Consider the following 13,943-nt stretch of genomic DNA (forward strand, 5'->3'; position numbering starts at 1 on the left):
AAATTAAAATTACAAAAAAATTATTCATGTGTTTCTTTGATGTATATATAAATATATTTAATTTGAATTTGGTTTAAATTAAATTTTTACTATATTAACCTAAAATTTAAATTAAAAATTTGATTTATAATTATTTTAAAATCATAATTAATAATTAGATGTAAAACACTAATTTCCTATTGTGTTCATTGTGATATGCTATTTTCCTGCACAACCCTACGGCAGCGTATTCTAGTACTAGTACCCTCATACGTACTAAAATGCGCATAAAGTAGTTAACGCCCCCTGGCTCTCTTCCTCTCTCTCCTCGTTTTAGGAACATTCTCTTTATATTTACTGATTTTGTAGAGATTCCACTTTACATTACTGATTTTGTAGAGAAACTGAAGTGGGAGAGAAAGAGAGAGAGAGGGTTATATGGGTATTTGCCTTCTCGTTGAAGTTGCAGGTTTTTGGAGTTTCGTGTCAGGGTTGTTCGGTTTCTATATAGAAATGTGAATCTTTAGTTTTAGTTTTGGTGGGTTTGTTTCAAAATTTTTTTGGGAAATAATCGAATATAATTACATAAAATATTTTTGTTTCCTTCTGTGAGAGATAGTGCTAAGAAATTTCTGGAGATACTCGTTTTTCTTCTGTGTATGTTATATGTATTGGTAGTTCAGTTCTTGTATGCGTATATATTATATGCATACTCTGTATTTTGAGTTAACCAAGAAACTTGGGCTTAGGAGATAACAAATCATCAAGAATTGCAATGGGTAGGTGTTAAATTCTGTTCTCTTCGAGTCTCGTGGTCTGTCTTCTTTTATGGATTTGTGTTTTGGTGTTGGGTGCCAGAGATATTATTTGTCAGTCTTTTCTTTCGGGCTTCTTTAGGTTTTTAATTTGGTGATGGAATGTTTTTGTTTGTGGGTTTTGGATATTGATGTGGTTTTTTTTGTTTTTTTATGTGGTCTTTGTGATCTTAATTGAAACTTTTCCTTCTGTGCTCCGGTTTCTGTACTTGATTTTCCTCTCTTTCTGCCTGCTTTTGCTTGTGTTTTCAATGTCTTTGGTGGGTATGGTGTTCCTTTTTTTTTTTTTGCAATAAAATTTCTTCACCTAGTAGTTTGGAGATGGTTTATAACAGTCATTAAGGATGCAGTTATAATTGCTGGAATTTTCTCTGTACTCTTTTTGGATTTGGGTATCTTGTTTTCTCATTGGTCATCGTTATTCCCTAGGGAGCTCCTTTACGTTTTGATTGGGTCTTTTCATTCTCATAGCTTTTCATTTATTTTTATTTCTACAGAGCTCAACATGGGCTTTTCACAAGATATGGACGATGAATATGAGAAACTCTTTAGAAGATTGAATCCTCCCAGGTTTGCAATTTCTTTTTCTTTTCAATTCCATCGAAAGTTCCCTCATGTTTTAAACAAATCACTCTTGTGATTTACTTCTATTCGTTTTTTCTCTACTCAGGGTTGTAATTGATAATGAATCCTGCAAGAATGCAACTGTTGTAAGAGTATGTGTTTGTGCTCTCTCTCTCTCTCTCTCCCTCTCTCTCTCTGGGGTTGGTGGGTGTGCTCTTGACAATAATTTTTGGCAATTTCCCCTTTGTTCTTTTATGCTTATTGACCTCTTTTTTTGGTACTTGTTGATTTTGTGATGCAGGTGGACAGTGCAAACAGACATGGAACACTACTTGAAGTTGTACAAGTCCTTACTGATCTTAACCTTATGATAACTAAAGCTTACATATCCTCTGATGGTGGTTGGTTGATGGATGGTAAGATTTTTCTTTTCCCTTTTTCTCTTTTAGCTTTTCTTTTTTTAGTCCAAAACTGATTTTTGTTTTATCTTTCTTTGCCAGTTTTTAATGTTAAGGATCAAGATGGAAACCAGATTACTGATGAAGCAATTCTAGGTTATATTCGGAAGGTGAGTGTAATTGACGCTGTCTTTATACCTTTCTTTTTCCTTTAATTTTTTCACCCACCAGTTCACCACATTGGAACACAACTAGATCTGCTTACTTAGTTTTGTATTTCAGTCTCTGGGGCCAGAATCATGCTTTGTATCTTCTATGAGATCTGTTGGGGTTAAACCATCTATGGACCACACTGCAATTGAGCTAACAGGAAGTGACAGACCAGGCCTGCTATCTGAAGTGTGTGCTGTACTCACCCACCTAAAATGCAATGTGGTCAATGCAGAGGTCTGGACACACAATACTCGGGCTGCAGCTGTGATGCAAGTAACTGACGAGGAAACCGGATTTGAAATTACTGACCCAAAGAGGGTATCCAAGATTAAGGAACTTCTCTGTAATGTACTCAAGGGTAGTAACAAATACAAGAGAGCTAAGACTGGGGTGTCTCTTGGGGTCACCCACACTGAGAGAAGGCTTCACCAAATGATGTTTGCTGATAGGGATTATGAACGTGCTGACGATGAGGTCTTGAATGAGAAGCAAAGGCCTAATGTGAGTGTGGTTAATTGGTATGACAAGGACTACTCAGTGGTAACCATAAGAAGCAAAGATAGGCCAAAACTTCTTTTTGATACTGTCTGCACGTTGACAGACATGGAGTATGTAGTTTTTCATGCCAATATAGATGCTGAGGGACCAGAGGCTTATCAGGTATGCCATCTATCTCCTCTGTTTAGTTAAATGTGTTAAGGGGTTGATTGTGAGTGCAAATTAATTGCCTTAATTATTGTGTGGATGCTTTTGTAGGAATATTATATCAGACATATAGATGGATCCCCTGTGAAATCGGATGCTGAAAGACAGAGAGTGATACAATGTCTTGAAGCAGCTATTGAGAGAAGAGTATCTGAAGTGAGTGCTTATCATATATTTTTTTTGAACAAGTGATTGTGTGCTTAGAGCGTCATTTGGATAATATCTTGTGGTTTAGAATGTGAAATTATAATAAAGAGGTGATTTTTATCTTTTACCAAGTAGTGATGTTAAAACAATGGTTTGCTTAAACTCTTCTGCTGAGAACTACGGCTAACTTATGGTCCAATTATTTATAAGATTGTGTTTAGTTAGATCTGATTGTCTGTGTGGTAGATGACATTCCTGGATTCTTTTGGTAAAATGAATTTTTCACTTGTGCATATGGGGTTCCATTAGATGAGATTTTCATAATCAATAATACACTCACTAACAGCAGCAGAAAACAAATGCTCAAGACAAAAGTTTATGGGATGTCTTTTGTTCTTTACCTGTTCCTTAAGTGTGTCCTTTATGTAGATGATTATTTTTTTTCCCCCTACTTTCTGATTCAGGGTTTGAAGCTAGAACTATGCACTACGGACAGAATCGGGCTGCTATCTGATGTTACTCGCATCTTTCGAGAAAACAGCCTTACTGTCGCCAGAGCAGAAGTGACAACTAGAGATGGCAAAGCTATCAATACATTTTATGTTGGTGATGCATCAGGGTATCCAGTTGATGCAAAAACCATAGATTCCATCAGGCAGGTAATTGGCCAGACCATACTTAAGGTAAAGGGCAGTCCTGAAGAGCTAAAACCAGTATCTCAGGAATCACCCACTAGGTTTCTCTTTGGTGGTCTCTTCAAGTCAAGATCTTTTGTTAACTTTGGATTGATTAGGTCCGATTCTTGAAAAGATTTTAGCTCACTCAAATTCTACTACAAAAACAAATCTTAGTCCTTTTAGCATATGTGTGACTTAGAGTTCAGGAACAGAGCCATTTGTCAAATGAGGTAGAGAAAGCCATAGAAGAAGTGCCTGTATATTCAGCAAGTTTCATTTGTTACCATTGGATCCAATCTAATGTTGGAGCCATGAAAGCAATAGAAGTTACGTATTGAACTTTTTCAGTTTCAACTTTGTACATAACTAATCTTATGCTTCCAGCTAACCCTTTAACATCCATCTTTTTTCTTTTTTCAATTTTATTTTTACATGGTTTTTTTGTTGACCCTTGAATTGTTTATTGTTGTTTGGAAGACTTTTACATTAGGTTGGATTCTAATTTTGGATCTTTTTCCACTAATTTGAAGTAGTAGCTCTTAAGACACAAGGACTTGAATAGAATATTACCATGGAAGAGGGTCAAGTGGGAATTGGAAGTTGAAACCAGTTGGAAAAGGACCATTTTCTGATGTCATTGAATCTTTTTTTTTTGTAATTTATTGGTGGGTGAAGGCGTGAAGCTACCAAACTTTGACAAGAGCATTTACCCTTTTTTTTTTTTTCACTGGAGTTATTGTTTAAAAAGAATATGAGAAATTAAAATAAAAATGTATTTTTAATTTTTTTATTTGATTAATTAAATCTTATACTTTTTAATGGATTCTAATTATATTTTACCATTATAGGTTTATTAATTATTTAATAGATCTGTTACGTACGTCAATGAACTTAATAAGTTCATCAAATATACAGCTACTAGTAGTATTGTTTTGGTGATGAATTGTTATCCTTGCCTTTTCTCACCAAATTTTTCTCTTTTTATGTTTGAAAATTTTGTTATTGGTGCTGCTAAACTTGACCAACTTTTGGTTGGCATTTTTTCTGATCCCAGCCATGAAAGTTAGGGAGATTCTGCTCTTTCTCTTCCATTAAAATTATTAGAATATCAGCCTATTAAAATTCGTCCAAAATTTGATAAAAGGAAAAAAAAAAAAAAGGCTAATCCAATTGAGAGTGATTTGAATATTTTTTTGACCGTGATTTTGCTCAAAAGAGATCGAGAAAGTTTCTACTCAACTAAACTAAGTCTTTATCCAAAAAATTTAGAGTCGCCTATATGGATTCGCTTTCTTCACTCTGAACGATTTTGGGTTAAATCATCAGAAATGTGTAATACTTCTAGGTCATTTTGTACTACTCTCCTCCAAGTCAATTTAGGTCTACCCCTTTTTTTTTTTCTATCCTCTAATCTAATATGCTCTACTTGTCTAACTAGAGCCTTCGTATGTCTACGCTTCACATTATTTATTAATTGGTATGCAAAGTTATGCAACGTACAGCCACGTGGTTCCTACCTGTCATTTGAGCGGATGCCACCTCAGCAGGTCACATTCGGACTAATAAATCTCAATTCTAAAGGCAAGCCAAATGATTTGATTACAGAAAATAATTATTCTATGGTTTCCAATTTCTTGATTCTTATCAAAAGCACTGATAATGGGTACAATTCATTGAACAAAATTACTATTCATACAATTTGTGACAGGTAAATTTCAACCCACAAAAGTTAGTGGAAGATATGGTAAGTGTAGCCTGAAAATGCTATAATGATGGCCACTATAGGTAGGGGTGCCATGGGTGTTTTAGTTTGGGATTTAAGATTATAATGTAATAATTATATAATTTAATTAAAATTATAATATAATGTAATTATTATTATATTTTTATATTTAGTTGAAAAAAAATTATTATAATATAATGATAATTTTAATTTTAATATTTATTTATTTTATCATTACAATAGTTGTACTAAATAAATCTTATTTCACTAATTTAGTGATAAGTAAGTTAATGATAATAATGATTAAATAATAAAAATTTTAAATATTATTTTAATTATGTTGAGATGTTTAATAAATTATTAAAATAAACACTATTTTTTTTTATGAATGGATTTATTTACACAACTAAAATAGCTAATTTCATAACTTTTTAAATATAAGTTTTGTTGTTTCACTTAATTATCCTTATAAAATGTCATCTATAAAAATTATTATAATTTTTCATTATATCAAGTGCAAAATATTTGCACCTTTACATTTTTGCACTAAATAATTCTTTACATGATAAATTAAACAACATTAATTTATCTTCATAAATAAAAAAATTTATCATGTACTATGGATGTTTTTATATAATCCTTTTAAATAGGAATGGTAATGGATCGGATTTTTACGGATATCAATCCGATTAAATTATAATAGGATGGGTTTGAGTAGTATGTAAGAGTTTAAATTTGAAATTTAATACAGTGATAGGTTCGACTCGGGTTTGAGTTTTACATGTTGGGTATCTGTTACCCAAACTTATTTATATCAATATTTAAATAAATATAAAATATATATTTTTCATAATAATATTTGTAATTTTTATATATTTTATTTCATATAAAATAAATTAAAATATTTTATAAAATTATTAAAATTTAAAAATAAAAATTATTAATAAAAATAAGTTTTATGTTGATTTTTAATTAAAATATATAAAACTAAACAAATTTGAATATTATTTTAGTAATAATAATTAGGTTTTGAATAAATTTAGTTTATTGACATGATAATTTATTAATTAAGATTTGAAAAATATTTTAATCTCACTTTTACATAAATTGATATGTATCAAAAACTATTTTAAAAATTCAGAATGCCATGAGATTTTTTTAACAAAAATCAAGGATAAAAATATGTATTAAAAAAAATTATCTCACAATTTTATTTTTTATTTTTTATATTTATTTTCTTTATTTTTTTTTCACCTTGACAACAAATGAAAGTAAACTTAACTATTCATTCTTTATTTTTATTTTTTATTTGTAGATGGTCCCATAGCTTCTCATCCTTCTTCAGTCTTGTGTTTGACCATTAGAGTTTAATAGCCTTACAACAAATACACATGACATGATGCTTTGGGTCTGATTTTTAAATATATTAGTCAGAATGTATTAAAAAATAATTTAAAATTAAATTTGACAAGTTTTAGTCATAAAGACACTAAAATAATAAAACAGTTTTTTCTAAATTATTTTTTTAACAGTATTTAAAATAATATTTTTATTCAGAAAAATAATTTTGGACCTCCAAACGCAATGTCAAATAGATACTTTGTCAATCATTCTGACTTTTCCCATTCGGACACTTAATCTAAATATATATATTATTGAATAAAAATAAAACTTTTGCTATGTGGAGACTTAATCTAAATTTATATAATTGTTTAAATTTTCAATTCCTTGGACATTTTTTTTTTCTCTACTGTGAAATAATTTTTCTTTAATACTTTTAAATTTAAGGAAATTGAATATGCTGCATTATATTAGATTGATAATATTATTATACAGAATTTTATATTATGGTTCGATTCAAACTCAATTTAACTCTAATTGAATCTTAAACTCTTAATTATCTACTTTTATCGATTTTTAGATTGGATGTCTATATATATATATATATATATATATATATATATATATATATATATATATATTGACTGCTTCAAATATATTATTTTATATCTTGACATTATTTTACTATTAATGTGTTACACAAATAGAGAAATAGTGAAAAATTAATTAATAAAATTATAATTATTTATTATAAGTTTGTGATGATTTCATTTTGCTTGTAAGGATGAATGTAGGAGTTGTATTTAGAATATTACTATACTTTAATAATTATTAATTAATTTTCTTCAAGAAATTTAATGATTCTATTTCTGGCACTGGAAAAAGCTCCCAAGATTCTATTTCTGGCACTGATTCTCTCCAAGGAATATGAAACCAAAATCCATCGATTTTCTTCTCATAGAAAAAACCTTAAGTGCAATCTTTTTAATTTATTCATTAATTGGCTTGGATTTTCTCCTTATTGCATGCCTTGCAACGTGCATGGAAATTCAACGTTAGACACCAGCCAAGGTTCAGTGCGGTCTTTGAATTGAACCAGGTCAAACCCAAAATTGGCTCTGATCAACGGTTTTGGACCTTGAACAGTCTCTCGAACTGAGTCCAAAATTGGCCAATTCGAATGGATAGTTTCAAAGTGAAATTGGCCTGATTCAAAAACTTATTTTTTTAAAAAAAAAATTATATTGAGTTTATATTTGGTTCTTTTTAATTTTTTTACATTAGAAACTAAATTATTTAATTTATGAATGTCGTTTAAAATTTTGTTATTGTTTGATAATATATACAACCAAATCGAAACTGTTTTGAACCAAAACCGAGCCAAATTGGTAGTTGCGATTTGGAGCCATTGGTGGCCAGCTCCAGACCTAGCCAGTTTAGAACTGGAACTAGACTGCTTAAATTGAACCGATCAAACCTATCTTTGACTTGACTTGTAAATGAACCAAACCAAAATTAAACCGGAACCGAATTAAACGGTTCTAAGCTGAACCGCCTTTTCTATTTAAAAATTAAAAGAAAAGGCTGAAAAAAAATTCTAGACTGTTCAATTTGAACTTAAACTGAAACTGAAACTACAGGGTTTAAGATTTCGATTTCGAAACATTTATATAAATATTTAATTAAATATAAAATATATATATTTTAAATAATATTTATAATTTTTTATATTTTTTATTTTATATAAAATAAAATTAAAAATATTTTAAAAATTATTAAAATTTTAAAATAAGAATTATTAATAAAAATAATATTTATGTAGATTTTTAATTAAAATATATAAAATTAAACAAATTCAAATTTTTTTAAGTAATGGCAATTTGCAAATTAAGATTTAAATGATATTTAATTCCACTTTTGCAAGTAATGGCAATTTGCTAATTAAGATTTAAATGATATTTAATTCCACTTTTGCAAACATATATATATATATATATATATTATAACTCATTCTAAAATTTCTAAAATTTTTTTTCGCGGTCTTTAACAATATTATAAAGCTAATACCAAAGGAATTATAATTTTTTAAATACCCACGAATATTTTATAAAATTTTATTCTAAACCCGGCACCATAAAATTGAAGAAATTTAGAGTTCAGGTTTACCTACTCCAATTCTGACGCTTGGAACGCGTCCGAGACATCTGGAAATGGTGGGATAGGCTATTACTTTGACCCGAATTGAGAGTTGTTCTGGCAGCCTGTCTGTCCGGCTCGAAAATACAGACCCAAGCAACGGTCGAATTTCTGCGAAACGAAAACATTTACGAGAAGCCCATAACACCCGGGGTTAAAATAAAATTGTTGAAAAATTAATTAAGCTCATTTAGAGCTTGGATCAACATTGCAAAGTTTGAGGGATCCATCGAAATTTTGGCGTTGGAAAATTTTGAAATTTATATGGCTGTGAAGCTCTCGTCGAGTAGAGCACACTGATACTCTTGGAATTTTCGTGGGGTTATCGGTTGGGGAGAAATTTAGCCTAAAAGTCAAAATAGGTAAAAACTTTCTGGGTGAAAATTGTACAAATCGCTTAATAGAATTGGGTGTTCTTGGTGTTTATAGAAAGCTCTTGAATAGTAGAAGAGGTTTGGGATAAGACCCGTTTCGATTGGTGACCGGATTGATCGAATTTTGGCTAGGAAGTTGAAGCGGTGTGCGCGTGAAGGAGAGAAGTTTGGCTAGTTTTTCCGGAGCCTTAGGGCGGGGACCGGCAAGGGTGAGGGACGGGAGAGGTGCGCCGACGATTGGAGAAGGGAGTGGAGGTGGTAGGCCGGCTAGAGGTGGAGGGAGGAGAGAGAATCGGAGGAGAGAAGTGAGGGTGTCGGGAGAGGGAGGAGAGAGGAAGAAAAAGGAAAGAAGGCCGGTCCTATTTGATAGGTCCGATCTTGTCTGGTTCGATTCGATCAGTCCGATTTAAAATACTCGAAATTGAATTTTTATTCTGCTCTGTGACAAAAAATGAGGCCCAAAAATTTTGAAAAAATTTTAAAAAACTCAAAAAAATTTTTGGAGTCCAAATATATTTTTAGTTTTGTCATTTGGTCTTTAGATTAATTTATAAAAATCAATGAAATTTATAGTCTTAAGAAAATCATACCCAATTTTTAAAATTTAGAAAAATTCCAAATAAACTTTCGTAATATTTAATATAATAAAATAATAATATTAATATATAAAATAATTATTTAAAAATTAGGAGCGTTACAAACACAATCTTTTTAATTTATTCATTAATTGGCTTGGATTTTCTCCTTATTGCATGCCTTGCAACATGCATGGAATTTCAAACAATTTCTTGACGTTAGACCCAGCCAAGGTTCAGCACGGCCTTTGACTTGAACCAGGTCAAACCCAAAATTGGCCCTGATCAATGGCTTTGGGCCCTGAACAGTCTCTTGAACTGAGTCCAAAATTGGCCGATTCGAATGGACAGGTTCAAAGTGAAATTGGCCTGATTCAAAAACTTATTTTTTTAAAAACAAAATTATATTGAGTTTATATTTGATTTTTTTAATTTTTTATATTAGAAACTAAATTATTTAATTTATGAATGACGTTTAAAAATTTATTATAGTTTAATTATATATGTGACTAAATCGAAACTGTTTTGAACCAAAACCGGGCCAAATTGGTAGTTGCGGTCAGGAACCATTGGTGGCCAGCTCGAGTCCTGGCCTGTTCAGAACCGGAACTAGACTGTTTAAATCAAACCGATCAAACCTATCTTTGACTTGACTTGTAACTAAACTAAATCAAAATTGAGCTGGAACCGAATCAGATAATTCTGAGCCGAATCGCCTTTTTTATTTAAAAATTAAAAAAAAAAGGTGAAAAAATTCTAGACTGTTCAATTTGAACTTAAACTGAACCTGCAGGGTTTATGATTTCGATTTCGGGCCTGTTTGGACCAGAACCAGCCTTTGTCCGGGTCTAGCCAGCTCTACCAGCCGTTACTCGTCATTAAGCTCAAAAAACATGGAAAATGAAGCTTCTTAACAGAAGTGGATGGACGTAGGCCTTGTTTCTTCCGTTATATAAAATATCTACCATAATAATCTATACAGGATAATGAAGGGGTTGTTTGTTGTTAAAGACACAAAGGCAAAGCTGATAGGAGCAGTAAAGAGTCGTGTGGCTGTAGGTTCCAGTCACTGAAATCTTAGAGCTTTTACATTGTGCATTGATTCTCTCTCACATGAAGGATATGATGATATGGAATGCAAGTTTCTTCCATAGACGGTAACCTCTTCTCCTCACATGACTCCAATACTCTACTGCAGGTGTAATTATAGGGTGTTCCCAGTGCACAATCCACTCAAATCGTGTCGTTCATGGATTGGATGACATGTCCACATCGGATAGTGGTGAGAAGCATTGATGTGTAGGGGCTAGCTAGCAGCTTGTATCAGCAAGCTGTATGATTCTTTGTTTACGGTCATAGAACAAGTATTAAGATGAACCAGGAGAGCATACATGGATTAAGAGATCTAAAAGATTAAAGAGATAGACAAACGAAAAGGAGGATTCTGGTGTTGATTTTCCTGGTTTCCAAACTTGTATTCACAAAGATGAATACAGAAAACCATTGAGCCACTTGCAAAGGCGAGCACCCTGTCCTCTGCAGATTAAGCTAACTGCCTTTGTTGAAAGACATGTTGCACCTCAAGCAACTGTAGCATCATCGTCATCATCATTGTCATCGCCACCACTCATGGCAGCTCCTTCATTTAATTCATTCTACCATAGTAAAGACCCTATTCCTCTACTTTCTCCTCTCGTTTTGCCTTCTCCGTTACAGTCTGCCTACATTCAAGAAGGGAATACTGAAATATTGCATTGAATTCTTTGTCCATGGTATAATTCTTTAACTTTATTTGCTATTTATGTTTGTATGTAGTGTGGATCTAATATTATGACAACATGAATGGTCAAGAAATGGAATCCCAAAGAGTTCCAGTTCCCCCTTTTCCCTCTGAAATTATAATTAGCAAATAAAATAAAAGATCAGTCTAAGCATCGATACAGGGTAGCAGCAGCTAAATTTCTTCTTGCATTCATTGTTCTTGCTCTTCTGGCTCTTTATCTCATTACTTTTCTTAAACAAAGAATCATAAGAATTTAACAAAACTAAAGCTATCAAAACAGATAAATATGCCATTATTACCTACAGAAAGATCAACGTTCAAAACTATAGAAGCTAAAGAATCAAAAGTTGCAGATGACCGATGAATGGGCGCCCTATAATCAACTTCTGACAAAACTAGAGCCTCTGGCTTTTCTCACATTTTGGTTAAGCATTAATTTCCTCACTCTCTCTGCATCATCCCATTTCTCATTTAAAGCATACAAATCACAGATAAGAGTGTAAATACCTCTATCATTCCCTGGCTTTATTACACTCAAGATCTGTTCAATCACTCTTTCAGCCATGTCAAACTGTTTATGCTCCTTGGAGGCTGACAAGAAGGAACCCCAGATAACAATATTAGTCTCGAACTTCATCATCTTAATAACCTCATAAGCTTCTTCTAACAACCCTGCCTTACCAAACAGATCAACCATGCATCCATAATGCTGAATTCTGTGCTCCAAACCATACTCTTCAATCATCCTGAAATACTTTCTTCCCTCTTCAACCAGTCCTGAATGAGCACAGGCATTGAGAATACCCGTGATAGTCGGCTCATTAGGTCTAATATCAGCCTGTTGCATCTTCTTAAACAACATCAACGTTTCTTGACTAAAGCCATGTTGTGCTGTATATATATAAATATATATATATATGCGCATCAAATCAAAAACCAGGCAAGCATTCTTCATGTGTCCACACTAAGCATACATGTCAACCAGAATTGTGCCAATTTCAACATTCAGTTCCCACCCATTCTTAACAGTAAAGCCACGAACCGATTTCCCAACCAGCAATGCAAGAGAACCCAAATGTGCCCAACTTGATAAAACAGTTCCCACGGTCACTTGGTCCGGTTTTGGTTCCCCACTTGACATCATTTCTTGAAATAACGATAACCCTTTATCCCAATACCCATGGTAAAAGTAGGCTAAGTTCATGGCAGACAAAGAAGCCACATCCCTCAATGGCATTTCCTCAAAAAGGGCGAGTACATTGTTGATATTCCCTGACCTTGAATACCCTGTAATCATTGTATTCCATGTAATAGTGTTTCTTTCAGGCATTTCATCGAACAAGAGACACACATTACCAAAAGATGTGACGACATAAACATGAAGCAGAGAAGTGGCAACACAGACGTGAGTGATGAATCCCAGTTTGATTATATGAGAATGCAGATGGCAAATGATGGTGAAGTTCTGCAAACGGGTACAAGATTTGAGGGTGAAGAGAATAGAGAAGCTATCGAAAGGGATGGAGGCACGGTGCATTTGAGAGCAGAGATACAAAGCTTAGTGCGGGAAGGAGGCATTCTTGATGGCTGAAGCCCATAAGTTAAAGCTTTTGCTGAAGAAGCAGGAACTTGGGGTTACTATGGGTTTCAGGAATCGTGAGAGAGGAACTAGCATGGTTCATAAACATGCTTGAATTTTTCATTTGAGATTCCAGCAACTAATACTTTGAAGATTGTTTATCCGAATCATTACAGCTAGTACAGTATTTCTGTGTAGATTCAAATTCCAATTTCGCTAATAATACTTATTTCTATTCCTTGGTGATACAGGGTAAGCTCCTCTCCTCCTCCTTCATCATTACCAGTCATCAGGAAGCGAAACCTTCGTCTCCTCCTCTATCTCATTATGTGAATTTGAACTCCTATTTTACAAAACCAGCTTTTTTGCAACCCTGCTGCAGGCCAAAGGTTAACAAACTAAGCTGTAAAAATACATTTACATATTTATTTACAACAATTCATGAGCTTCTAAATTGAGGGAAAAAAAAAAAAAATGAAAGGGACCCGCTTTTTTAAGTGTTCATATAAGCCACATGCTTATAAACTATTTCGTCATGTAATTTATTATATTATCCTATTATATTTGTGGCTCAAAATCCTTATAAGATTTAGAGAAAAATCCTTAGTGGAAGAAATATTTTTCAATAGGATCGATAAATATTTTTCATTTACATTAGAACTCTTATTTTAATATCATTCTTTGTTAATTTTTTAATTAGATTAGAATTAAGGTGACTAACAATATAAATAATAGTATTGTGAAAATGTCATATGGCTTTCATCCATTGGAGAGAGTGGCTTTCAGTCTTGAGTGAGTGATTATCAATTACTAAGAATTTGACTTTATTAATTTTTGAGATTTTGGCATTGCTCATTAATGAGGGATTCCTCTC

At 32.4% G+C, this 13,943-nt stretch overlaps 1 protein-coding gene and 1 pseudogene across 3 annotated transcripts; one reads left to right on the forward strand and one right to left on the reverse strand.

Moving 5' to 3' along the window:
- Positions 1 to 365: 365 nt before the first annotated feature.
- LOC110639752 (ACT domain-containing protein ACR4) lies at positions 366 to 3,852 on the forward strand. Of its 3 annotated transcripts, none has more exons than XM_021790828.2 (8): positions 366 to 758; positions 1,292 to 1,364; positions 1,465 to 1,510; positions 1,660 to 1,774; positions 1,859 to 1,926; positions 2,039 to 2,629; positions 2,726 to 2,830; positions 3,286 to 3,852. In XM_021790828.2, exons 1-8 carry the CDS (start codon positions 755 to 757, stop codon positions 3,625 to 3,627), a joined length of 1,344 nt encoding a protein of 447 aa, XP_021646520.2. In that variant the 5' UTR covers positions 366 to 754; the 3' UTR covers positions 3,628 to 3,852. The 3 variants fall into 3 exon arrangements, with proteins under 3 accessions (XP_021646520.2, XP_021646521.2, XP_021646519.2); XM_021790829.2 differs by having other exon boundaries at positions 486 to 517; XM_021790827.2 differs by lacking the exon at positions 366 to 758 and adding an exon at positions 1,168 to 1,186.
- A 7,857-nt stretch (positions 3,853 to 11,709) lies between these two features.
- LOC110639742 (pentatricopeptide repeat-containing protein At1g33350-like) lies at positions 11,710 to 13,538 on the reverse strand (annotated as a pseudogene).
- Between the last annotated feature and the right edge of the window lie 405 nt (positions 13,539 to 13,943).

The sequence above is a fragment of the Hevea brasiliensis genome, unplaced genomic scaffold (assembly GCF_030052815.1).
Source record: "Hevea brasiliensis isolate MT/VB/25A 57/8 unplaced genomic scaffold, ASM3005281v1 Scaf100, whole genome shotgun sequence".
In the NCBI taxonomy this organism is placed as follows: Eukaryota; Viridiplantae; Streptophyta; class Magnoliopsida; order Malpighiales; family Euphorbiaceae; genus Hevea; species Hevea brasiliensis.